General features: G+C 47.6%; 2 protein-coding genes across 5 annotated transcripts in view; one reads left to right on the top strand and one right to left on the bottom strand.

Annotated features, from left to right (window-relative positions):
- The window catches only part of CCDC93 (CCC complex scaffolding subunit CCDC93), a 67,693-nt gene extending 58,768 nt beyond the window's left edge, over positions 1–8,925 (top strand). For all 4 annotated transcript variants that reach the window (XM_080918175.1, XM_080918176.1, XM_080918177.1 and 1 more), the window contains 3 exons: positions 328–412; positions 1,496–1,609; positions 3,862–8,925. In XM_080918175.1, coding sequence (XP_080774301.1) covers positions 328–412; positions 1,496–1,609; positions 3,862–3,915 — 253 coding nt within the window. In that variant the 3' untranslated portion in view covers positions 3,916–8,925. The remainder of the gene's footprint in view (positions 1–327; positions 413–1,495; positions 1,610–3,861) is intronic.
- A 3,249-nt stretch (positions 8,926–12,174) lies between these two features.
- Positions 12,175–23,266, bottom strand: HTR5A (5-hydroxytryptamine receptor 5A; the record flags this gene model as incomplete). Its single annotated transcript, XM_080918627.1, has 2 exons — positions 12,175–12,510; positions 22,490–23,266. The coding sequence occupies 2 exons, from the start codon at positions 23,264–23,266 to the stop codon at positions 12,175–12,177; spliced, it is 1,113 nt and encodes a 370-aa protein (XP_080774753.1).
- Between the last annotated feature and the right edge of the window lie 2,626 nt (positions 23,267–25,892).

Here is a 25,892-nt window from a genome sequence, read left to right on the forward strand (position 1 = left end):
TCTGTTGAAAGGGGTACACATGCCTGTCTGTGTAGATCAGAGGAGCAGCGTGTTCTCACCTGTACAGTTTTCCTCAGCATCCATTCTCATCTAGTCAGAGATGTTCCGTCTGCCGTCCATAGCCACAGGAACACAGGGAGAATGGGGGAAAGATTCACATTCAGTTACCAGGTCAGGTGTGGAATCCAGACTGCCCAGTGTTCTTGGTATCCCCCAGCCCACTGTGCCCAGGCTGGTTGACTGGGCACATTCTAGGTACAGAGCCGGCTCCTTGGTGTCCCCCAGCCCCATCCTAACCAACCCATGTGCTGGACCTATCTCTTTCAGAGCCATGGCCTCCCCTGCTGCCCGGGACCAGTTTTTAAGGCAGATGGAGCAGATCGTCGAAGGCATTAAACAAAGCAGGATGAAGGTCAGTGGGCTTACTGTACAGCAGTGTGGCGCTGTCCTGGGCATAGGCTCTCCATCCAGACTGCTTCCTGCATTGCCTCCCATCAGCCATGAGACTCTGCTGGGGTAGCCTCCACGTTGCTATTGGTCCTAGTTCCCGGGCACTGAGCACTCCTGTGTGTCAGACACTGTGCTGTTCCCCCATATTAAATGATACTACCCTCCCCTGCTTTACAGATGAAGAACTGTCCCTCCCCAGCAGCCCTCCTCTCTTGTCTAGGCTGGGCATTTGTCTCATGACATTTCACAGGGTGTGGTGGCCTGTCCCTATGGTCCTGCTGCTGGGGAGAGATCCTGAGGCTTAGTGCCAGCTAGCCTAACCTACTTAGCCACTCCTAGACCAGGTAGAGTCCTGGTCTCAAACATGATGAAGGACAACAGCCAAGTTATCAGGGTATAGGCACATAACAGAAGGAGAAAACCGGCTCCCACATGTCATCCTCCAGCCTCCACTTGCAACTTCCTCCAGCTTGTGGCTGTCATAGAAAATCTCTTTAAGTCAATATCTAGTGTCTGTGTATAAGACCAGCATCCTGAAAACACAGTTAAGATGGCTGTAGATAGATTACACTATGACACAGTTGCAATAAATGAAAGGTGGTAAGCTACTTTAGTATAAACAGTTATATTCATCAGGGCTGTTCACACAGCTGACATCCTGGACTAGGTAACCCTTTGCCTTATGGCAGTCCTGAACCCTTTAGGATGGTGAGCACCATCTCCTCACCAGTGACACCAGCAACTCTCCTTCCTTGGAGTTGTGACACGCCAAATAAACACTCACAAGTATCCTCTAGAGACAAAATAGTCGTCAGTCAAAAATCCCCCCCAAAAATACACGCTGTCCCTCTGATGATCTATAAACAGTGAACTTCTGAGTAGATTATTGAGCCTGCAGATATCATTCAGAAGGAAGACAGGCCAGCCTGAGAAATCTGTTTAGAAGGGAGGTTCTGGGAGAAACAGATACAAATGTTAATCGTAGCTGCCTGATGTGGTCCAGGGCCTCTTCACCCACCACCATTTCCCAAAATGTTTCCACCAGATGGAAAAGAAGAAGCAGGAGAACAAGATGAGAAGGGACCAGCTGAACGATCAGTACTTGGAGCTCCTGGAAAAGCAGAGGCTCTACTTCAAGACTGTGAAAGAGTTCAAAGAGGTGAGAGGGTGTGGGCCAGGCAGATGGCAGCCAAAATCAAATACGCATTCAACTCACCTGGAGCTGGGGCTGGCGAGATGGCTTTGTCAGAAGGGTGCTTGATGTGAAAGAGATCCTGAGTTTGAGCTGAAAAACCAAAGCAAACAAACAAAGAAAACAAACAAGGAGATGGTGCCCACTTGCATCCCGGTGCTGGGGAGGAGGAGGCTGGAGACCCCTGGGGCTTGTTGGCCAGCCCACCCAGCCTACTACTCCATGAGTAAAGAGTAAGGTGGGGCAGCAAGATGGCTTAGTAAGTAAAGGTGCTTTCTACCAAGCTTGATGACCTAGGTTCAGTACCCAGTACCCACATGATGGAAAGGGAGAACCAACCCCCACCAGTTCCCCTCTGACCTCCATGGCAGCTGCAGATGTACACACAAAATTGATAAATAGGGATATATATTAAAGGAGACAAGGTAGACAGTGCCTGAAGAGCAACAGCCAAGCCTGACTTCTGACCTTCATAGGCACACATGCACATATGACATGTGCACACACACAGGAACAAAATAAAAAGAGTATGTCCCATGCGAGTGGTTTTGTTCTACTATACTTTTAAAGATGATTCTGTTTTCCTCTTCCACCTTCTCCTCTGTCTGCCCTGCCCTCTGTTTTATGATCTAACCTTTGGCAGCCATGTCTACAGGCATGGCAGCAACTCTCATCCTTTCAAATGCCCCCTCAGCTCTGACTGTGCCTGTGGTGTAAACCAGGTTGAAAACAGGCCTGGTCTCTGTCCTCAAGGAGCTTCACTGTGGTGAAGGAGACCAGTGAGAAGCTAAGAACAAATGAACAGAGGTCCTAGCGAACCAGGAATAGAAAAGTAATAGTTTCAAACTTTGTGTGTAGGGAGACAGGCAGATGTTGTAGTCAAAGGAAGCGCTACAGGCTGAGCCAGGCTCTGCTATGGGGAGAGCAAGAACACAGAAGGGAGCAGCCAAGGCCCTGAGGCATGGGAAGAGCCCAGCAACTGATGTGGAGTCCATGTGTGATACACATGTATGTAAGTGCATGTCCATGCATGTCTGTACAGACACCAGAGGAGGGTACTGGTGTCTGCTCTGTCATTCCTCAGCTGTGTTCTCTTGAGACAAGATCTAAGGGTCTAAGCTGGTAGCCAAAAAGTCCCACCAACCCTTCTGTGTCTGTACACACAGCTCCACAGTTACAGGTGTGTGTGCAGTCATTTTAGGCTTTTTGTGTGGGTGATGGGGATTCAAACTCAGGTCCTCATACTTGCTTAGCAAGTACCCATACCCGCTGATTCACTTCCCCAGCCCCTCAGCTGTCTTTTGGTTAGAGACATTAAGATGCTTCAAGAAAAGCCTGGGGCTGTTCTGAGACTTACTAATAGAAGCACTGTGAGCTGTGAGGTGAAGAGCTCTAGAATTAGCCAGAGGAAGGGAATACAGAAGGGTAACTGGCATCTCAGGACACTGGACACCACTGTCAGGGAGTAGGGCCAGTGATGTTCCTCAGTGATAGCCCTCAACATGGTTAGTCACGGAGCGCATGTGGCTCGTTGCTGGAGAAGGGAGCACCCTTCATAAACACCTCTCACCCTGTCTTCTGTGCTTTCCGTCCTTAAGGCTGAGGCTGCTCAGCATGCTCACTGTTAGAACCTCTCAGTGTGTCGTCTGCTCATTGTCGTGGTGTTGCACACGAGGGCTGCCTTGCTCACATGTTCCAGTTTGGTCTCCGAGGCCCCTTCTCTCTCACCCTCCCAAGCAGACTGGTAGATGTGTGACTGTTTTCTCTCCCCTTGGAGAATTTAGAAAGTTCTGTCTGTAGGAAAGACAGTGCCTGGTCTTCTGCCTTTAGTCCAGAGGCCTCATCACATCTGTCAACATAGGTCAGTAGATCACTGTGCTGCTGGCTTCATGCTAGAAGACTGGCTGACTTGTCAGAGAACGGCTAAGAGGCAAGAGGTGGTGGAGTGCTTGCCTGGCATTCCAGAACATTGGGTCCCCAGCACACTGTAATTCTTGTACTTACTCAGGAGGTGGAGGCAGGAGGATCAGATTCAGGGTAATTTTTGGCTTCATAGCTGGTTCAAAACCAACCAGGGCTATGTGAGACTGTCTCAAAGAAAAACAAAAGCAGAACAAAAAAAGCAGTTACTGAGACTAGGGAGAGGCTAGGCCCCTCTGGGAATCCCCACGTGAGTGCCAATGACTAACCTCTACTTCTCTCTCACTCTGCTTTTCCAGGAGGGCCGAAAGAATGAGCTATTGCTGTCCAAGATCAAAGCCAAGGCCTCCTGAAACATCCTTCTCCATTTCCGTATGTCACTGATACTTTTTTGATGACGTGTATGGACTACAAGATCCTGAAATTCTGCAGATGATGGTGGAGAGCTCCAGCAAGATGCATTTCAACTCTCTAGATGGGTGTTTTCTTTCTCCTACTGTCTCATTCCATCTCTCCTGACTACGACCGGTGGACTCGGAATAACACTATGATGTGGGTGACACACAGAACCCTACGAAGAACCGCGGGCAGTGCCCGCTCACTCTGTCCAGTCAACTTCTGCTTCTTCAGTGACACTGCATTTATGAAGGTACCCGGCTGCGTGCGGGCCCTGAGAATAAAGAGCATTATGTTCAGCAAATAGTGAGCAACTGCTAAGAAATGATCCCTGAGGTAAATGTAAGTGAGCACTGTCCCTGCCCCTCTGGCATCTAGCAGGGGCTCAGGGCACATACAACCCTCTTGCCCCCCAAAACTTGTCCCCTGAAATGTTCCAGAAGGCTGCTAAAAGAGCAGCCGGCCCATTCACCTACCGCTGTGCCTTTTGTGCTGGCTTCTCGCAGTACATTAAGAACGCTAGGCTGGGCTGCTGTGCAGAGACAGAAGCGGGTGAGGTTCGGGTTCACTAGAGCCCACCCATTTGTGAAGACTGAGACAAAGTGACCAGAATGGAAATGGGAACCCTTTGTCTGGAGCCACGCTTCTGAGGCATCTGCTTTGCTGTGGCTGTAGGCAAGTCCTGCCCTCAGCTGCATGTCATCACGGATAGCTGTGAGGGTGGTTCCCGTGTAGCTCCTTTAGCCCTGCACACAGCCCAGGCTCACTTGATGGAAATATTGCAAATGCACCTTTCACTGAGGACACTTGAGTAAGAATTGAACCTCTCCATATCTGGATGGGCATATCCGTGTTGGAAGCATATCCCATGTTCTTGCACTGACAGGGTTTCAGTGAAGATTTACGACGTGTACACTGTTGAGTGCTATCAGGTCAGACAAGCGGAAAGGCAGCAGGGACCGTGCATGGAGGAAAAGAAGGCAGTACTCAGGGGCACAAAGACCCCACGGAGCCACAGCACTTAGGCGAGAGCTGAAAGGAATCAGATGTTAGCTGAGACAGGAAGGAGGACCTTTAATAAAGGGCTGGCTTTAGCCTCTGGAAATGAGCATTCTGATAGGAAAGAAGAGGTGCTGGGGCCCAGTCAGTAGAGTGCTTGCCTGGGTTCCTTCCCTAACATCACTTAAACAGACAGGGTCACACACACTTGTGATACAGGCAGGAAGATGGGGACACGGAGCGTATCCTGGGCTTAACAGCAAACTGGAAACCAGCCTGGCTACATAGAACTCTGTCTCCCACCACAGAACAGCCCATGCAGGCAGAACAACATCAGCAGTTGCTAACCAAGGCCACCTAGCTGTGGTGAGCTGGATAGGAACAGCCGCACCTAAAGGGCCACTGCCCTGTGCCAGCACACTCCTAGTGAGCCATGTGTGCGCTCTACCTTCGCAGGGACTTCCATGGTCATGGGAGCATTGGGAAAGGCCCTGCTGAAATAAATACTGGAAAATAATAGTAATGTTAATAAAAATAAAGTAGTTCTTTGAGGGAGAAGACATTTTGACCATGTTAGAACTATTCCAAAATCAGAGGAAGGGATCATCTGTCTGCATTCTTGAGAAGAAGCTAATGTCAGTGTTTGAACAGAGGTGTAGGGAAGCGAGTGGGAGCAGGTGAGGTTCAGGGTTAGTGGGTCCACCTATCCATGTCTGGGAGAGGTATGGAATAACTGATCTGAAGCAACTATAACTGCTTTGGGAAGTGGGACCTTCTATTTGGTGCTGTTTCTAGAGGGTTTCTTTTGGTGTGGCCGTAGGCATGATCAACTACGGACTGCCTGGAGCAGAGTACAGCTGTGAGCACGGCCCAGCACAAAGTTGTAAAGTCATTCAGAACACATTATTTTCTCACTCTTATGTTAAACTCCAGTACACTGTGTACTCTGTGTGAACTTTGTCAGTGGCAGTGTCAGGTTGTAAAAGCAAAAGCTTGATCACCCCTGGTAGAGAGAGACTAGGCTGGTAACTCTCGGTAGAGAGAGGTTGGTGGATATCTTGTCTCACTCCTTAATCCATGAGGCTTAGAGATGATGAGAGGTTCCTGTTGCTCGTTCTACAGTACCAGGTACGAACGCCCTCCTGAGGAGCAGACAGCAGATCTAAACAGAACACAGGTGGTGGCCTATGTCACCATGACTCCAACACTCTCCTCTTGCCGGGCGGGTTGGTATTACAGTCTGCAAGTCCATAGCTGGGTAAGACTCTTGCTGACCCCATTACCCCAGCTGTCTGGGTAGTGACATCTGACACTGAAAGCTAGCCAACAGAGAAGAGGCTCCGAGCTCAGGCCTTTCTTGATTCCTACATCCGGAGTGTGTGGTCTCTAAGGCAGTGATGTCTTACCATCTGGTTCTGGTAAGCAGCAATGAGCCCTGGCTAATCTGTATTGTTTTGGAGCCCTGTGGGTGGGCTGTGAGTTAGACCACAGAAACCAGCCCTGAGAACCGTGCGTTTTCATCAGACATCCTACAACATAGACAGCACCTTCGTGGGTACTTCCAGCATGGAGTGGGCTGTGCAGTCTGACGTTACCATTGGCTGAGGAGATTCCCTAGGACCCACCCATTTCAGAATCCACCTGGAGACTGGTGGAAAGGAGGAGCCTCCCAGGTCAGTGTCTTCTGTACCCAGATATAGTATAGCTTTGTGTTCAGAGCCTACATCCAAAGGTGTGTCTGTAATGAAGCAGAGTCCGTGCTGACCATAAGTTCCTGTTAGTCTGACCTTCTAGATCAGGATCTGGTTTGTAGCACTTCATTCAAGGACAGCAAAGGCACAGGCTTGTGGTGGAACCAAACCCACATTGGTCCCCAGGAAGGCGGGAACTTTGAACCAAGCGTAGGGCGGGCCTTCCAGCAGCCCCCTTACTACCTTCCCAGGTGCCATTCCCATTGTTTGTCACTTTGGCAGACTGTCTTTTCTATCTTGAATACTATAAGCACTACCTAAGGGGTATCTGAGACACCCGGCCTGGCCTGCAGCCTCCGTACGCACCCCTCTGTGTTGCCTGCTGTCCAGGTGATGAATGGTCAGCTTACAGGAGCTGGGCATCCTAGCAGTAATGTCCCTCAGGGACTCTGGCCTGTCACGGTTCAGGCAGAAGAACTGAGTTATGGCCTGAGAAGCTCCATAAGAAGTGTTTTATGATGTGTTCATTGCTGGGGTCGGCCACTGAGACAAAGACCTTAATGCAGAGCAGTACACTGAAGACCCAGTGACACGGGTGGTGGTGTCTGTCGCAGCTGACTGTGGCTAGAGGAAGAGCCTTCTGAGATGCATCTTAGCGTTTGCCATGCTCCCCCTCCTAGCAGCAGGTGCTAGTGGGGCGGAATGGTATGTACAAAGTCATGGAAGCCAGGGAGGTGTCTCAGTCAGTAAAGCATGACACCCCGAGTTAGGATCCCCAGTATCGAAGCCTGAGCCCATACGTGTGCTCTTGATTCCCGGCCCTCGAGAGGTGGAGACAAAAGGGTCCCTGGAGCTCACTGACCAGCCAGAATTCAGTGAGAAAACCTGTGTCATAAAGTTACACAGAGAACAGTGAAGAGGGCATCTAAGCTGACCTCTGACCTTCACATGCACATGCACAATACATATACATGTACACGCATCCCCATACACATATAGGAACATGCACATACAAAAAGTGATGTGTTTTCCTTCGGAATAACTGTTTGTAAGATCATGAGCACGGTGTTAGCACCTCATCTGCATGTGTTTGACACCATGGGGAGTCACTGCTTCAGTATCCTCAGGACCTGTATCCATCTCACCGATGGCTAAGTCCACCCTCCATTGACACTCCCCACCGTTTGGGTGATATCTTCACACTGGCATCCTGGTCACATCACACTCCATCTGTCATATTCCTGTTGTCTGTCCTAATGACACATGTCACTGCTTCCCTCTCTGGGATGTGTAAGGGCAGCAGAAGCAGGAACCCTGCCCGCCTCGCTGTGGTCCATCGATCAGTCAGAGCATCCCACTTGGTTAAGCTGGGTCCCCAAACAGCTATCTTTGCATCCTATAGTAGCAGAACACAGATGTCATCTAATCTGTGCTCAGGTTTAGACAGGCTGTCGGTTCCAGTCTGCAACACCAGAGAAGCCCTCGAAGGTGTGTGTTCATTAGAAGGGTGAATGGAAGGTCCCTCGAAGGTTGGAATGGAAAGGGTTTTCCAGAAGTTTCCAGGCTTTCACTACAGTAAGATCACCTTTTGGAGATGTGCAGTATTGTGGCAGGGAGGGCACATTAATGTCAAGTAGGATTATTAGTGTGTTCTTCCTTCAGATGTGTAGATGGATCTTAGCCACATGACGGAAGGAAGCAGGTGGTGCCGTACAGCTGTGGGCGGCACACCCACCATGCAGTCAGTGGCCGGGCTGAATCCACAGCCCCCTTGGAAGACAATTGAATAATGTCACGTGTCCAATTGTACCGCCTTTTGAACCAGCAATGCCACGTGTAGGAACTTATGTACAGAGACTTTTATTAAAGCAATGTTTGTAATAACAAAAGGCTAGAAACTACCATTAATTCACAACAGAGGTGACAAACCGTGGCCCATCTCTACAGTGGCGCATTTCAGACACTTAATAGACCTGCTCTGTGTATTGCCGAGGAACATTCAATGGATCTTGGAGCCACGTTGTTAAGTGGGGGAAGAAAGCATGCATGACTATGCATGAAATGCTAGTGTTTGGAATAGAGATAAATACATGTAGGTGTGTGGATGCATATGTACCTGCGTATGCTCACACTACGCTTGTGATACGTCTGCTTGCCCATTCCCAGACTGTCTCTGAGAAGTGACACAGTATCCCGGCAGCCTCAGTTGCCACTTGGAAGAGGGTGGAAATGACTTTTCACCGTTTGCCTTTTGTACTCTGGAATTTTGTACCATGTACATGCATTATCTACTCAAAAAATAAATAGTTTTTGAAGTTTAATTTGGTTTCATTTAAGAACAGTCATGGGAGAAGATTCCATTTTCACTGGTCCGTTTTCTTTTTTTTTTTAATCTTGGGGGAAAGGGTGGTGGATACATGGTTTTGAAACAGGGTCTCCTGTCCCAGACTGGCCTCACAAGGATTTGACCTTCTGACCCTTTGGCCTCCCCCTCCTCAGTGCTGGGATTATGGGTGTGTGTCACCACACTCAGTTTATTCAGAGCTGGGATTGGACCCGGGGCTTGCACAATAGGCAAACAGTCTAACAACTGAGCTGCATCCCCAGCACACACCCCCAACCTGTTTTCCCTCTATTTCCGGGAGGGTCTTATTTTCTTTGGAGGTAGTGGGTTTTTCTGACACAGGTTTTAATTGTGTAGCCCTGGAATTCACTCTGGAGACCATATTGGCCGCAACTCAAAGATCCGCTTGCCTCAGCCTCCAGAGTGCTGGAATTAAAGGCGTGGCCGAATTCCTCTAATCTGTTTTCTTAACAAATGCAAAGCTCTGGAGTCTGAAGAAGCGCCCCAGATAACTGGGCACACCTGAGATCCATCACTTGCAATGGGAAGACCCACTTCTAATCCAGATCTTCAAGGTGGGGAAATAAGCCTTATTCAGATCTTTTGAGGTAGAAAAAAATCCACCACTGATTTGGACCTCACTTTCTGCTGGCAGCCTATAGAGAGGACATGCAAGAAAAAAGATCTCTCCCCTCCTCCTCCTTCTAGTTCACTGTCCTCGCCCGCTTGCTCTCATTGGCAAGTCTATTTCTTCACCAGCATCAGAACCTACTTGTGTGGGACTCCGTTATATACTGAAGATCAGAGGAAACATCCAGCCTCATGGACTGAACAACTACTGGATTCTTGGGCTCTCCATTCATAGGCAGCCATTGTTGTACTAGCTGGACCACAGCCTGTAGTTTATTCTGATCCTCTTTACACATATATAGGGAGAGATTGTTTCCTGTAAGTTCTGTTACTCTAGAGAGCCCTAACGAATACAGCCAGCTGGGCCTTTGAGGCCAACCCTTCATAGTAGCTCAGAACCCAGGACCCAAGCCAACCAAGCCAGCCAGCTGCCTGTATTAGCCACTCTGAAGGCTTGGCCTCACTTGGTGGGAGAACTTTGAGGGAGCTGGGGAGGATGATTCTCTTCTCTCACTGCTCTACTGTAGTCTGTACCTCACGAGAATCACAACCTGCCTGCCACACTCGGAGTAGAAAGGATAGGAACAGTACCTGTGAGCAGTCAACATCTTCAGCAGCCACGCCCATTTCATCTGGAACCTTCTGTGGGCTGTCTTTCCCACCCTGTTAACTTGCCGGCTCCTGTTAGTTTTTATTGTCCAACTTGACACAAATTTAGAGTTACCTCGAAAGAAGAAGCTTCAAATAGAGAATTGTCTCATATTGGCCTGTGGCAATTGATCTGGGAGGGCCTGGCCAACTATGATTAGCAACATCCCTAGGCCAGTGTCTCTGGTCTACACATAGTGCTAGCTGAACATAAGCCAGAGAGGAACTGGTAAGTAATGTTCTGTGGTTTCTACCTCAGCTCCTGCCCTGACTTCCCTCAGAAAAACATGTTACCAACCATAAGCTGGATTACCAAGTGAAGGCTGAACTCTATCCAACTGCAATGATTAGTTAGTTTTCTTGAGCCTGTGATTAAATACCTGACAAAAGCAACTTCAGGAAGGAAGGGTTTATTTTGTCTCATGGTTCCAGGTGATACAGTCCATTATGGTGGGAATCCATTAGAAGTGTCTGGTCACATTGTACCACCAAGGAGCCATTTCAGGTGCAATCACATTAGGGTCTCTTTATTACAAGCTTGGGTTCTCCTCCAACCCAACCTCGATACAGCAGGATGGATATGTGCCCACTTAACTTTCAAGAGTAAAGAGCTGGAGAAATGGCACAGGAATTAAAAGCACTTGCTGCTCTTGCAGAAGACCAGAGTTCGAGTCCCAGCATCCCATGGGACAGTTTACAACTGCCTGCATCTCTAGCTCCAGGGGATCTGACACCCTCTTCTGATCCCTGCACACACACACACACACACACACACACACACACACACACACACCTACACATCAGTAAAAAAAATCGTAAAAAAAGCAACAAAAAAAAAACTTTAAAGAGTAACATAAGCACCCAGAAGTATCTCATGTGTACTAAAATGTTTTAAAATCAACAATAACAAAAAAAGCTGGGCATAATAATATGCCCACCTTCAATCCCAGCACTCAGAAAGCAGAGGCAGGGGCATCTGTATTAGTTAGAGGCCAGCCTGGTCTACATGGTGTATCCCATTCCAGCTAGGGCTACAAAGTAGACCCTGTCTCCAAAAACTACTAACAACAAAAATAAATGAATAAATAAATAAATAAAAGCCATTAAGACATTTCAACACTAGACCACCAAACCTCTTTGAGAGTTTGATTCGGTCAGTATGAATTACTGAATTCTGTTTTCGTATTCTCAAATATGTATTTACTTTGTGCGCACCTGGGGGAGGAGGCTGCTGGCACATCTGGAGGTCAGAGACAACTTGCAATAGTTAATTTTCTTTATTCCCTTTCATGATGTGTGTCCCTATCAAAAGTAGGCCACCAGGCTCAGTCAGGAGCAGGTGCCTTCATCTACTGAGCCACCTTGAAGACACCTGTGTGGAACACTTTTCAACAAAGCTTCAGGTGAGGACCATCTGTTCCTAAACTGAGAGTCATTGCCTGTGGATGTTGTGTATGAGGATAAGAAATGTAAACTCCTCTGATGGATAAGGGGGAGAGGAGAGGCTATGTAAGGGAGACAGTCCCAGGAAAGCCCTGGGAGACCCTTATTGAGGGACACAGTATAAATAATGCAAAATCAAGTCAATCTTGCCACATGTCGGGTCCAACAAATGATCAGTAATACCTAAAATACATCTAGGGTTTGGCAAGATTTCTGCCTAGTGCAGAAAAGTAACACAATTCACTAGTAATGTCTGTCACGTCCTGTAGAAGGCATCGGCATCTTTGCCAAACAGTTGTCAACCTTGGTGAGAACTCTTCCACATTTCAGGCCCAATGGTATGCCCTTTTGGAGTGTCATTAGTGGTCTGTGGGCTTTGGAGAGAAGCCCCAGGTCTCTTGTGAAGTGAGAATTGCAGATTCCCTTTCTCTTCCTAGTCTATTTTATCTCCCCAGCCCTGCTTATCTCTGCTTAGTAAAGAGGCTCTTGAAGGCATTGTTGTAGTTCTTATTAAAGGCTGTGTAAATCAAGGGGTTGAAGAACGAATTTGAATAGCCAAGCCACAGGAATATGCTCTTCCAGATGGGTGGCAGGCTGCAGGCACAGAGTGGGCTGATGAGCTCTGTCAGGAAGAAGGGGATCCAACACAGCACGAACACACCAATCAAGATGCCCACCATCACGGCCGCTCGCTTCTCCTTCTGCTCCCGCCACGAGTCTCCGCTGGTCTGGAAGGTCACTGTTGCTCTGCAACGGGCTGTGAACACCATCTCCGACTCCTGAGGTGCCTCCTTTGCCTGGAAACAAAGGAAATACAGAATTAAAGCAACAACAGGGGAACAAGCTGAACTGGAAAAAAAAAAAAAAAAAAAGGCAGCGATTCTCTCAGAATTAAGGTCACAAAGCTCAGACACTGTTTAAAAGATAGAACATGATAAATCCAGAGACTGGTGGCTGAGAACAGGCAGCCACAAGCAGGAAGCAGTGCACAAGGGCAGAAAATTGTAAATATGACTGGCAAGGTACCGGAAGCTCAGTGTGGACATATCTGGATGCTAAAATCTCTGGATGTAGCTATGCACTTAAAAATGTGTTTGCTACTCCAGACGAGGACCAAAATTGAATCCTCAGAACCCATCTGAAAATCCCAAGCATGGTGACAGATGCTTGTAATGAGGAGTGCTGGGGAATTGGAGACAGGAGGATTTCTGTGACCCATTGTTCATTCAGTCTAGCCAAACTGGTGAGTTCCAGGGTCAGTAAGAGACCCTGTTTCGAAACAACAAGGTGAAGAGGGCTCGGGGGTGGGAGGTGGCTCAGTAGTTCAGATTGTGGTTCAGTAGTACAATCATGAAGATTATAGTTTAGATCCCAGCACCCTATGTGTACCTGCAACATCAGGTCTGAGGGGTAGAGACAATAGGATTGCTGGGCCTGCTGGCTTCCAGCCTAGCTGAGAAAATATGAGCCCCAGGTTTGGGAACAGAGAGCTACTAATGGAGGATGCCTCACACTCTTTTCTTGCATCTACACATTGGCATGGGTACACATGCTTTCACAGACACACACACATCCATCATCTTAAGAAACAGTGACTAAACATCAATCTTTGGCCTTCACACATACATGGGTGGACACACACACACACACACACACACACGCACACATGAACTAAAACGCCACAGGAGAATGAACTCAGGGAAGGAAGTGCGCAGTGGAATGCACACTACATACTTCTATAAGTTTGTACCGCCAAGAATTCCGCCCTGTGCTTGAAGCAGTGTGAGAGTATCAGTTTGTGCCCTGCAGGTGATGGGAAGATCTGTTTTGAAACCCATCCAATCATTTTATTGTTCCAAACAAGCTTAGCATCAGGAGAAATCTAATATACCTTGGAGAAGATAAACATTAAAGTCAAACACTCTAACCTTACAGTCCCACGTGAGGAGAGGTGAGACCAGTAGTAAGTGTGAGTGAAGTTTACAGTCCAGGGCGGTGACCCCAACTGGAGCTTGAGCTCAGATCCTCTCCTTTCCACAGTGTCCCAGTTTACTTTTCTGTTGCTGTGATAAACCTTTCTCACGAAAATCAATTTGAGAACGAAAAGAGTTACGTAGCTTATACCTCCATGTTAACTGTCAGTCCCTAAGTCAGGGCAGGAACACAACAGGAACAGAAGCAGAAACCATGGAGAAAAGAGGCTCACTTGCCAAGGCCTCCTTGCCTAGGGATGGTGTTACCCACAGTGGTCTGGGACCTCTAAGGTCAATCACCAGTGAAGACACTCTCTCACAGGAATGACCACAGACCGACGGACGATACTGAGGCATTTCTTTATATGAGGTTCCTGCTTCCTAGGTGACACTAGGCTTGTGTCTAGTTGACAAAGGGTATTAATGTGTACAGCAAACACTGCCCACTCAGCAGTCTCCTCCAGGGTTGCTCTGCTTAGCTTTTAATGGCCATGGAATCAGTAGTGATGCCCTCTCTTTCATTTCTGAAATTAATTACTGACACTTTTTCCTTAGCCTTTCTCTAATTTTACTTTATAATGGATCACTTCTTTTAAAAATAAAAAAGCTTTAGGACTTAATGATTTTATCCATTGATTTCTAGCTTTTTTATTTCTATTATGACTCTTCCTTTAGAATTTCCTCTTCTCATCTTGCTTCCTAAAGTAGAAAGACTTTGGGGATTGACATCATTACTCAATCTCAAAATATACGAAAGGGGCTGGATCTATGGCTCGGTGGTTAAGAGGGATTGCTGCTCTTCCCGGGATCTGGAGTTCAGCTACCAGCACCATGTCAAGCAGGCCATAATTACCTGTAGCCTCAGTTACAGGAGATTTGATGCCCTGTTCTGGCCTTTGTGCATACCTGCAGACACATACACATAGTTACACAGAGACATGTCATACACATAAATAAAATATCTTTGTAAAAGCATACTATAAAGCTTTAGTAACCGAGAGTATGTAATGTTGGCAGAAGAACATAGAAATATAGTAGTTCAATAGAACATGGTGTACTGGCTGGTTTTGTGTCAATTTGACACAGCTGGAGTTATCACAGAGAAAGGAGCCTCAGTTGAGAAAATATCTCCATGAAATCCAGCTGTAAGGCATTTTCTCAACTAGTGATCAAGTGGGGGAGAGCCCAGCCCATTGTGTGTGGCACCATCCCTGGACTGATGGTCCTGGGTTCTATAAAAAAGCAGGCTGAGCAAGCCAGGGGAAGCAAGCCAATAAGATTCCTCCATGGCCTCTGCATCAGCTCCTGCTTCCTGACCTGCTTGGGCTCCAGTCCTGACTTCCTTTGGTGATGAACAGCAATATGGAAGTATAAGCTGAATAAACCTCTTCCTCCCCAACTTGTTTCTTGGTCATGATGTTTTGTGCAATAGGTAGATAGATAGATAGATAGATAGATAGATAGATAGATAGATAGATAGATAGATAGATAGATAGATATAGATAGATAGGTAGATAGAGATACATACACACTATGTATATATGTATATATACATACATATATATAATGTGTGAGTGTGTATGTGTGTGTGTGTTTTGTGTGTGTGTGAGAGAGAGTGTGTGTTTGTGTGATGGTTTAGTTGTCAACATGATGCAATCCACAATCACTTGGGAAGGGGATCTCACTGAGGGATTGTCTAGATAACTTTGTCCTTTAGGTATGACTGAGTGATTGTCCTTATGACATTAAATGACATGGGAAGACCCATCAACACTTTGGGTTTGAGTCCTAGGCTGTGAGGGTAGAAAAAGTGAGCGGCATAGTAGTAAGCATGCTCTCCCTCACTTCCCTCTGCTCTTGACTATGGATGTGAGGGGCCGCTGTTTATAACCAACTGTTTTAAGTTCTTGTCTTGAGTTCCCCCACTATGATGTACTGGAACCCAGAACTGGAAGCCAAAATAAAGCATTTCTCTCTGTAACTGGGGTTTCTCTTTGGTTTTATTTGTTTATTATGTGCACAGTGTCCTGCCTGCGTGTACTATGCATGTCTGCAGGTTAGAAGAAGGCACCTGACGGAGCACAAAGGGTAGGGGTCAGAGAAGTGTGCACTCATCCCTCATTCGAGAAGCTTCTTCTCACAGCAGCAGGAGACCATTGCTGGAAACCACAACTACTCAACATATAAATGACAACTGACTATGTGAGTCTCAGCCCCAACCACTATGTCTACAACATAGCTCCTGCCCTAAGACTCAGGAAACTCTGTAGAAAGGAAGGTGGAAAGACTGTAAGATCCAGGGGGCTGGAGAGACGGCTCAGTGGTTAAGAGCACTGACTGCTCTTCCAGAGGTCCTGAGTTCAAATCCCAGCAACCACATGGTGGCTCACAACCATTTATAATGAGATCTGATGCCCTCTTCTGGTGTGTCTGAAGATAGCAACAGTGTACTTATATATAATAAATAAATAAATTAAAAAAAAAAAAAAAAGGTTGTAAGACCAAGAGGGCCAGGAAGTCTGCTGTAAGTCTATGCTTTCTTCCTATGATAGGGAACTCTACCCACAGAATTTCAACAAGATAGCAAGAGCTGAACAATTCCAACAATAGTTGGTATGCCCCATGGGCTGAGAAAACCCATGGGCCCCGTCCCTAGATGAAGAGCTACAAGCAGTTAACAATGCTCAGAGAGGGAGGAGTCTCACCCAGGAATGAGCCTCCGATTGGTTATCTAGTAACAAGGAGCAGTCAAAAGTCATCTCAGGCCTGCCTTCAGATGCTGCCTCCTGCCCCCTCTTCCCAAGGTCCATGCCTCAGTTTGTTTGGAACAATCGATAAATCAATAGATGTGTGAAAATCTAGCCAAAAGAAGAGGCTTTGCCTTTGGCAGTGTACACCCCAACACCTACTCCACATGTCACCCGAAGAGACGCTATAAAGGGGAAATAATTCCAACAGTAAAACAGTCTCTGGGACGCTAGGAAGATAGTTCAGTTAGGAAAGGGCTTGTCCTGCCAGTGAGAGGACCTGAGTTCAAGCCCCTAAATTCATCTCTTAAGAGAAGAAAGAAAGAAAGAAAGGAAGGAAGGAAGGGAGAAGGAAAGAAAGAAGGAAGGAGGAAGGAAAGAAAGAAGGAAGGAAGGAAGGAAGGGGCCTAAGTACATAGCTTTCACTTATGATCACAGTGATGGGGAGGAGAAGGCAGGTGGATCCAAAGAGACCTTGTCTCAAAGAGCCTAAGTAACATCCCTCCCACCCCAAACCCCACATGGGAGTCTCTTTCTCCTGGGATTGCAAGCCCATATGTTCTGAAGAGACAACTGAAAGCCACCATCTATAAGGAGCTGTTCGGACTTTCCCCAGTGTCCAGCAGTGGGATGCATGTCAGCCTTCCCTTTAGAAGGAACATGCTGGTTGTGATGGCACCTTCCTTTACTCCCAGCTCTTGAGAGGCAGGGGCAGTTGGATCTCTGTAAGTCTGAGGACAGCCTGGTCGACATAGAGTTTCTAAGCCAGGCAAAGCTACACCATGAAATCCTGTGGGGCAAGGGGAGCAGAGCTCTTGCCTAAGAAGCCTGAGGCCCTGTATTCATTCCTCACCTTGGAGGGCAGGGGACAAAATTACAAAAAGGACCAAAACAAAAATCAAGTCCACTAGGAGAGACAAGATTGGTCCATGGCATAGCACAGACCAGCATCAGGTACCACAAAGGTCTAAGAGATAAGCAGCTGTATTCTGATAGCAGCAATGCTCAGCCATCTCCTTAGAGAGGGACAGCATCCACGGAACACGGAGGAAAAAAGTGGCCGCCCCTTCCCTCCTCCTCCCACTCAGGAAGTGCTTATTTGTGGCCACTTTCCCAGCCATCTTCCTTCCCTTCTAGAGAACCTCCCAGGCACTTCAGTCTGTCCACGGTAGAGCAGAACAGAAAGTGTAAGAAATGACTGGGGTGAGTTAAGTTCAAAGATCCGGAGGGAAGAGAAGTAGAAAACGCAAGTCTACTGATTAAATCCATTCATTTAAAACAGACCAGCTCCACCAGGGAAGCAGTGAGCCCAGTCTTCCCTTGCGCTATCAAAATGTGTGTTCAGAAAGAGCTCGGTTTCCTCGGCGTTTTCTCCTGAGCATAGCATTCCCTACACAGAGGGGGCTGCAAGAGATCCTGGGCTGGGATTTTAACTCAGTGGTAAAGTTCACATGGCATACAGGAGGCTCTGGGCTCAGAGGAAGAAATGGAGGGGGGCGAGAGAAAGGGAGGGAGGGAGAAAGGGAGGGAGGAAGGGAGGGGGAGTCAATTTAGATCATTTATTTTGACATTCCCAGTTCAAAATGTGATGTCCATCAAAAACCAGAAAGACAGAGCAGGGCTCAGGGGTGGACACAGATGGATCCCTGGGGCCCAGCTGGCCAGCCAGCCTAGCCTCCTTGGTGATGGAAAGGTGCAGTAGTGAGCATTAAGCACTTGAACAAAACACCACTAACTCATCTTTACATGATCACAGTATCACAAGATTGACTCTGTATGGTCTCACAGGGCCAGAAGCTCTCCTGCAAAACCCCCAAATCCAAAATGCCCCCAAGTCTACAATGTCTTGAACACCAACAAGACAGCTGCAGCTGAGGGGTCATTATAGACTGTAGACAGGCTTAAAACAATACATAAAATGAAGTTCCAGCCACATCAAGTTCTTTTTGTGGGTTATTGCACTGACCTGGAGCTAGCCGAGTAGGCTAGGCTGGCCAGCCATCAGGGATCCACCCATCTCCATTATCCTATCCCTGGGATTGCAAGGGAGCCATTTTTCATGACTCTGGGAGCCCAACCCAGGTCCTGTTCTCCCAATGATGGCAGTTTATTGACTGAGCTATCTTCCTAACCTCTGAAGTAGCTTTTTCTAACCAAAGATGCCAGACCAAGGCTCAGAACACCCAAGACTTTGTCTGATCTGTAACAGCCAGACTCCAGACTTCATCCAAAATACCACCCACCACAGCACAAAGGATGCCTTTCATGTCTGACAACCCAAAAGAAGAAACTGTCTCAACTGTTCCTCTTGTGTAGAATAAATCCTGCAAATAAAGACATTTCCTTGTAAAAATATAAAAATAAAAGCAGAACACCATTGGCTTAATACAAATAAACCATCTGTAAGTGTGGTAACACACACACATACACACACACACACACACACACACACACACACACACACACCTTAGGAAAGAAAGCTATGTATTCCTATGATTCCAGGTTCCAGTCCATCACAGTACTGAAGTCACAGTGGCAGGAGCTTGAAGTGACTGGTCACATCATATCCCCAGTCCAGAGCAAAGAGAGAGAAATGTGTGCAGGCCTGCTTGCTTTCCTCTCTTATACAGCTTAGGACTCCTGACTAGAAAATGGGGCCGGAAAACATGAGCTGGATCTTCTGACCTCAATTAACTTAATTAAGAAAATCACTAGAAAACATGCCATGGACCAACCTGATCTAGACAATTTCTCAATTAAGACCCTCTTCCCCTGTTATTCTAAGTCATTTCGAAGTTGACAGTTAATTACTAATCATCATCTAGATGTGATGGTGCACATCTTTAATCTCAGCTCTTGGCAGGCATAGACAGGCAGATCTCTGTGAGTTTAGCGCCAACCTGGTCTACATAGAGTTCCAGGACAACCAAGGCTACTTAGAGAGACCCTATCTCAAGATAGATAGACATATGGATGGATGGGTGGATGGGTGGGTGGATGGATGGATGGATGGATGGATGAATGGATGGATGGATGGATGGATGGATGGATGGATGGATAGATGGATGGATGGATGGGTGGATGGATGGGTGGATGGATGGATGGGTGGATGGACGGACAGACAGATAGACTGACTATCATGTAGTACTTTTTTCTAGTTCCTCTGACCAAATATCTCAGAAGATCAACTTGAAAGAGAAAGGGTTTATTTTTGCTTATGGTTCTCAGACACAGTCTGTCACAGTGGGAAGCTGTGATGACAACAGCAGTACCTGGTCACACTGTACCCTCAGTCAGGAAGGAGAACATGGGAGAAGAGTAGAGCTGGAATATCAGGGGCCATTTCAGGTGACCCATTTCTTCTAGGCAGGCTCTGCCTCTTAAAAGACTTCACAACCTTTCAAACAGCATCCCAAGCTGGGAGTCAGGTGTTCAAACACAGGAGCCTATGGGAGCCATTGCACTTTCGAACCTTGAAGGTGACAACGCTCTACATTTTAGAAGCTGAGACCCAGAGTGTAGGAAGGTTTTCCCCAGACCCTACCCTGAAGAGTAACTCAGCACAGGGCTAGTCCCGCCAACTGGAGTTTTCTCCCCATCGAAGGCTACTTCTGATTGGCCAGCCAGCTGACCTTTCATCTTTTCCTATTTCCTGTGTAAATGGGTTGTGTCTGGAGTGAATTGTAAGGGCTGGGGATGGCATTAAATGGCCATGCCCTTGCTTGGCATGCACGGGGTCCTGGGTTTGATCTCCACCGATGCAAAACCAAACCTAAAAAAAAACAATTAAGACTGCCTCTTCTACCAACATGAAGAGTAAAGTCAGGCTTGGCAAACCTTCCAGGTATCCATTCCACTGTGTTTTTCCTAGGTGCATAACTGGGGTGATGTAGCTATTAAAAGTCAGCCAGACCCCTGCAATCAGACAGAGAAGCTAGAATCACCTGAGGCATTTCCGAGGGACCTTTCAAAGAACATCATTAATTCTGAATAAAAGCACTCCTTTCCAGCACTTTCCAATTATAGACTTGACATTCCTGTTTTGTGTTTTAAAAAAAAATTCTCTGCCATTTAATTAAACTGAAATGAATCTGCTTTTAAAAGCACATGCACCCGTCTGGTAGCCTCGTATCTGAGCTGACTTGGAAAAGCGGAACAAACAACAGTGTTTCCTATCTCATTAATTTTGATACCTTTCCTGGTCCACACATTGCATTTGTGTCTGTGTGTGTGTTCACGTGCGCACATGGGTAGGTGTGTTCTCTATCATAGTTTTTGAGACAGGGTCTCTCTTTAAATCTGCAGCTCCTTGATTCAGCTAGACTGGTGGGCTATTGAGACATCCTTTCCTCAGTCACCCTTCACGAGCCAGGACAAAGTAGGTATCTTTGTGTTCTTCAGTTGTCGGGGTCTTCATCAGGACCTTCTACAGTAGCACCTAAGACTGGGGGTGGGACTCAGTTGGTAGAATGTTTGCCCAGCATACATTAAGCTGTGGGTTTCATTCCCAGAACTACACAAAGCAGGCATGGTGGTACTGCCTCTGATTTCCACACTTTCCGAGGTGAAGGGAGAAGGATCAGAAGTTCAAGGTCATCTGTAGTGATTCGGGAAGTTCCGTGACAGTGTGCAATACCTGAGACCCAGCATTAAAAGTCAAATTAGATTAAAAGTAGTAGCCAACTTGTTTAAAGATGAGAAAAAGGAGACACACGGGTATTAATGGATGTTTGGAATTGGAACTACAACCCTGTTTCTCTCTCCCAAATCTCTAGGAGACACCTCTGGGGTTGCACTAGGTAAACAAAGGGGAGTGAGTGAAATGGAGTTTTTGCTTTAAACACACACACACGCGCGCACGCGCGCGCACACACACACACACAGGGAGGGGGAGAGACAGAGATGAGGGGGTGGCAGGGGGAAGTGGCTTCTAGAAGTTTAGAATCTGGTCACTGGACTATGAATTAGAGCCTGGAGTCAATGGCAATAAAGAGTGAAAGCTACAGGGATTTTTTTACTTATATTAAATGACTGGCTGGAGAGATGGCTCAGTGGTTAGGAGCACTGGCTGCTCTTCCAGAGGTCCTGAGTTCAAATCTCAGCAACCCCATGGTGGCTCACAACCATCTGTAACGAGATCTGATGCCCTCTTCTGGGGTGTCTGAAGACAGCTACAGTGAACTGACATATAATAAAGTAAACAGATCTTAAAAGAAGACATTAGCATTTAAACAAGTAAATGACATTCCACTGCAGTCCAGGACAGCCTGGTCTAGCAAGGATCATGAAGTTGTGGACAGAGCCACTCCAGGATCTAAGGAATGATGACTGCTGCTAAGTGGTGTGTGTGTGTGTGTGTGTGTGTGTGTGTGTGTGTGTGTGTGTGTGCGCATGCGCATAAAACATTTACTCATGTGGAGGTCAGAGGACAACTCTCAGGGATAGAACTGAGGCTGCCAGCTGTCTTGCTAGATCACTATCAAGACAGACAGGCTGGGGATGAAGCTGAGTTGGTACATTAAGTTGCCTCCCCTTCAGGAAACCTCGAGTTCCATCCCCTTCCTCTCCCTTCATTGTCCTCAAGGTTGGCAATGCATGCCTGTAATCCTGCAATCCTCCACTTGGTTGGTTGAGGCCAGGGGATTAGAAGTCGAAGGTTATACCTAGCTATGGAAAAGTTGGAGTCCAGTCTGGGCCTCATGAGACCCTGGCTCAAAACCACACACACACACACACACACACACACAGGAGGTTTGAAGGCTCCAGCATTAGTCCTCCTGTACAAGTGAAAAAAATTTTCACAGGTGCACATCCCATACGTGGTTCTCTAGAAGTACAAGCTCTAAGCCACCGCACGTGCTCAAGAGCAGATGGCCTTCTCTTCCGGTGCTCCAGAGGCGACATTTTCCCTCCTCTTATATGCTCCAATATCCAAACTCTGTTCCACTCTTCCCTTTTCTGAATTTCTTCCTTTCCAGGAACACCCCCATCCCCCCCCCCCCCCACACACACACACAAACACACACATCCAGAAATCCACAGACCGTCCCGGTTACCTGCGTGGTGGCGGGCAGGGGCACCACCGCCCGCCGTCTGCGGCCGAATCGAAACTTGGCGGCTTTATATATCTTCCAATAGACGAAGAGCACCACCGCCAGAGGCAGGTAGAAGGCTCCGCAGGTGGAGAAGACAGCATAGGAGGGCTCCTGGCTCACCTGGCAACGCTGCAGCCGAGCATCATAGGCTTCCCCCCAGCCAAAGAGCAGCGGGGCGAGCGCTATGAGCGCGGACAGTGCCCAAGTGACCGCGATCATGAGCGCAGAAGCGCGGCGCCGGGTGCGCAGCGTGTACTGCAGGTGGCGCGTGATAGTCCAGTAGCGATCCAGGGCGATGGCCGCCACGTTCCAGATGCTGGCCGTGCAGCACAACACGTCGAAGGAGATCCACACGTGGCACAGACTCCTGCCCAGCTGCCAACGTCGCCCAGCCGACAACTCGCTCACCAGACTCAGTGGCATCACCAGAGCCGCCACCAGGACGTCCGAGACAGCTGTCGAGGCCACCAAGTTATGTGGCACGCGGTGGAAGGCGCGGACGCGCAGGATAGTCACCAGAACTAACAGATTCCATAAGAAAGTGGCAGCGATCAGCAACACCAGTAGAGTCACTATGAGCACGGTGAAGGCTGAGAAGGGCGGCTCGCGGCCAGGCAAGAGGAACCCACCTGGGATGGAGCCTATGCTCCTGCCGGAACTTGGGCTGTTACTGCAGCTCTCGGGTCCCGGAGAAAAGGCAATGCCAGGGGTGGCTCCTGACAGGTTAGAGACTTCCATTGTTCAGGGACTTGGGCTCTTGGGCAGGAGATGTGCCAGTGGTTGCACGGACTGTGGATAGGTGGCGTAGCAGAAGGGGCACTGCGCGCCACCCTTGTCCTTTTTCCAAACTGCAGCCTCCTTTTGGAGGTTTCGTGAACCTTCTTTTCCAGTTGAGAAAGACAGAGGGAAAAGAGAGAGAGCGTGTGAGTGGGATTCCTTAGCCCAGCTTTCCCCAGCGCATCAATCTCTTCCAGTCCCTTTGTGGTCTTCAGGGTAACCAGCTGCAGAGGTCTGGTACAGGTTCAAAAGAGCCTTTCCCTGGATGGTTGCTGGAACCCAGGGGCTCCTCTTGTGGGCTGAAGTGGGCGGAGGAGTTTTGGAGCCGCCACCAATAGGAGCTGTAGCTCTGTACCAGCGATTACCCGCCTCCAAGGGGCGGGGAGAACCCGAGCAGCGGCTGTCTCAGGGAAAAGTTGCTAACATCCTGTTGGAATTTCATAGCCACCTCTTCCACAGATCCCTCCCGTGGACTCCGTGGTTTCGTTAGACACCGAAGACATTGGGCTCCCAGCCGAAGGCATTGTGGTTTCCTGGAGCTCCGATTCTACCTGTATCCAAAGCAAGAGTCCCAAATATTGGAGGGCATAAAATAGAAAGTTCTGCGCCCCCAGTTGCTAGGTGCTAGGCGCTCTGTCCCAGCTGCTTGGTGCCCAGCTTATAGGGAGGGTTTCCAAGACTCTTGAGATTTATCCCCTAGGTTTATGCTAAAAAGCTCCAGGCTGAAGCTGTTTGGCAGGGATCTGGGAGAGACCTGCTTGCCATCTCTAACTTCTGGTGCTCCTCTTCCCACGTTGGTTTTGTAATAGTTTTACTATCCTCTTCAAGTTTAAGCCTGAGGTTTTGTTGTTGTAACTTTTTGTTTCTTGGGGTGCTAGGGATGAACCCAGGGGCCTTGTCCATGATAGGCAGGCAACCCTCGGCTACTCGAAAGCATCCTCATCGGTATCTATATGACTCTGGCAGAGCCTCTGAGGAGACACCCATATCTTGTTCCTGCCAGTAAACACTTCTTGGCATCAGCAATAGTGCTTGGGTTTGGTGGCTGCATATGGGGCAGTTCTCCAGGTGAGGCAGCCTCTCTAGAGCTATTCTTCAATCCCTGCTCCTCTATTTGACCTTGTATTTCCTCCCCTGTTTTGTTCTCTCATCTAAGAAGGACTGAGACATCCACATTCTGGTCTTCCTTCTTTTTAAACTTCATAAGTTCTGTGGATAGTTTCTTGGGTATTCTGAGCTTTTTTTGGGGGAGGGGTAGTATCCGCTTATAAGTGAATGCATACCATGTGTGTTCTTTTGTGACTGGGTTACCTCACTCAGGATGATACCTTCAAGTTTCATTCGTTTGCTTAGGAATTTCATGAACTCGTTGTTTTTAATAGCTGAGTAGTACTCCATTGTGTATATGTACCACATTTTCTGTATCCATTCCTCTGTTGAAGGGCATCTGGGTTCTTTCCAGCTTCTGGCTATTATAAATAAGGCTGCTATGAACATTGTTGAGCATGTGTCCTTGTTAAATGTTAGAGCTACTTTTGAGTATATGCACAGGAGTGGTAAAGCTGGGTCCTCAGGTAGTACTATGTCTAATTTTCTGAGGAACAGCCAGACTGATTTCCAGAGTGGTTGTAATGAAAATTCTTAAGTAAAAATAATTGGCCATTTTAAAGTCATAGTGAGATTACACTAAAGCTGTGACTGTTGGTGGGAGTCAAACAGAAACATCCTTATGGTAGGAGTAAAGGTTGGATGGTAGAGGGTAAAGTGCTCATCTAGCACAGCAACCTGGCATGCTGGTGTGTATATGCTTGCAATCCCAGTGGGGGTGGGGTGGGGTGGGGTGGGGTGGGGAGTGGAGGTAGTAGGATCAGAAATTCAAGGATGTCCTTAAATGTGCATAGCTATACCTCTATTATACAAAACTATACCTAGTAAGATCAAAGCCAGATGAGCAGAGTCTTCTTTTGGTTTTCTTTCTGTTGCTGTGATAAATACCCTAACTTCCAGGCTCTGCACCTTGTCAAGGAGCTCCCAAGATGATGATTCAGAAAGGCCTCCCAGGCAAACTCAGGTAAAGAGCCTTCCCTAGCTCCTTTTTCATGCTCGGTGTGTGGTATGGTGTGGTATGCTGTGGTATGCACATGTATGCATGTTTCCATGTGTGTGAGCATGTGTGTGAGCATTTGTGCACATTAAGGGCCACAGCTGACATCAGCAATGACCTTCAATCTCTCTTCTACCTTATTTACTGAGGCAAGGTCTCTCATAGCATAGCCATTCTCTGTTGCCAGCTTTCTCTGCCAGCTCTGCCTCTGCCATCTGAGGCTGAAATTACAGGTCACTACATCCAACCTGCATTTACACAGGCTTTGGAAATTCCAGTCCTCACAACTTCGTGACTAATGCTTTAATTGCTGAGACATCTCTCCAGCCCCAGTTGTTTTTTTTTTTTTTTTTTTTTTTTTAATGGACCCTTTTCTCTGATTCTTTCAGAAGCTTCATTCCTGGTACCTGGGCTGACCTATAGGTGCATAATGCAAAGATTTTGTGTCAGGACATATTCATAGCTCTCCTGGACCACACATAG

Source organism: Micromys minutus, assembly GCF_963924665.1.
Source record: "Micromys minutus genome assembly, chromosome: 6".
Classification (NCBI taxonomy): Eukaryota; Metazoa; Chordata; class Mammalia; order Rodentia; family Muridae; genus Micromys; species Micromys minutus.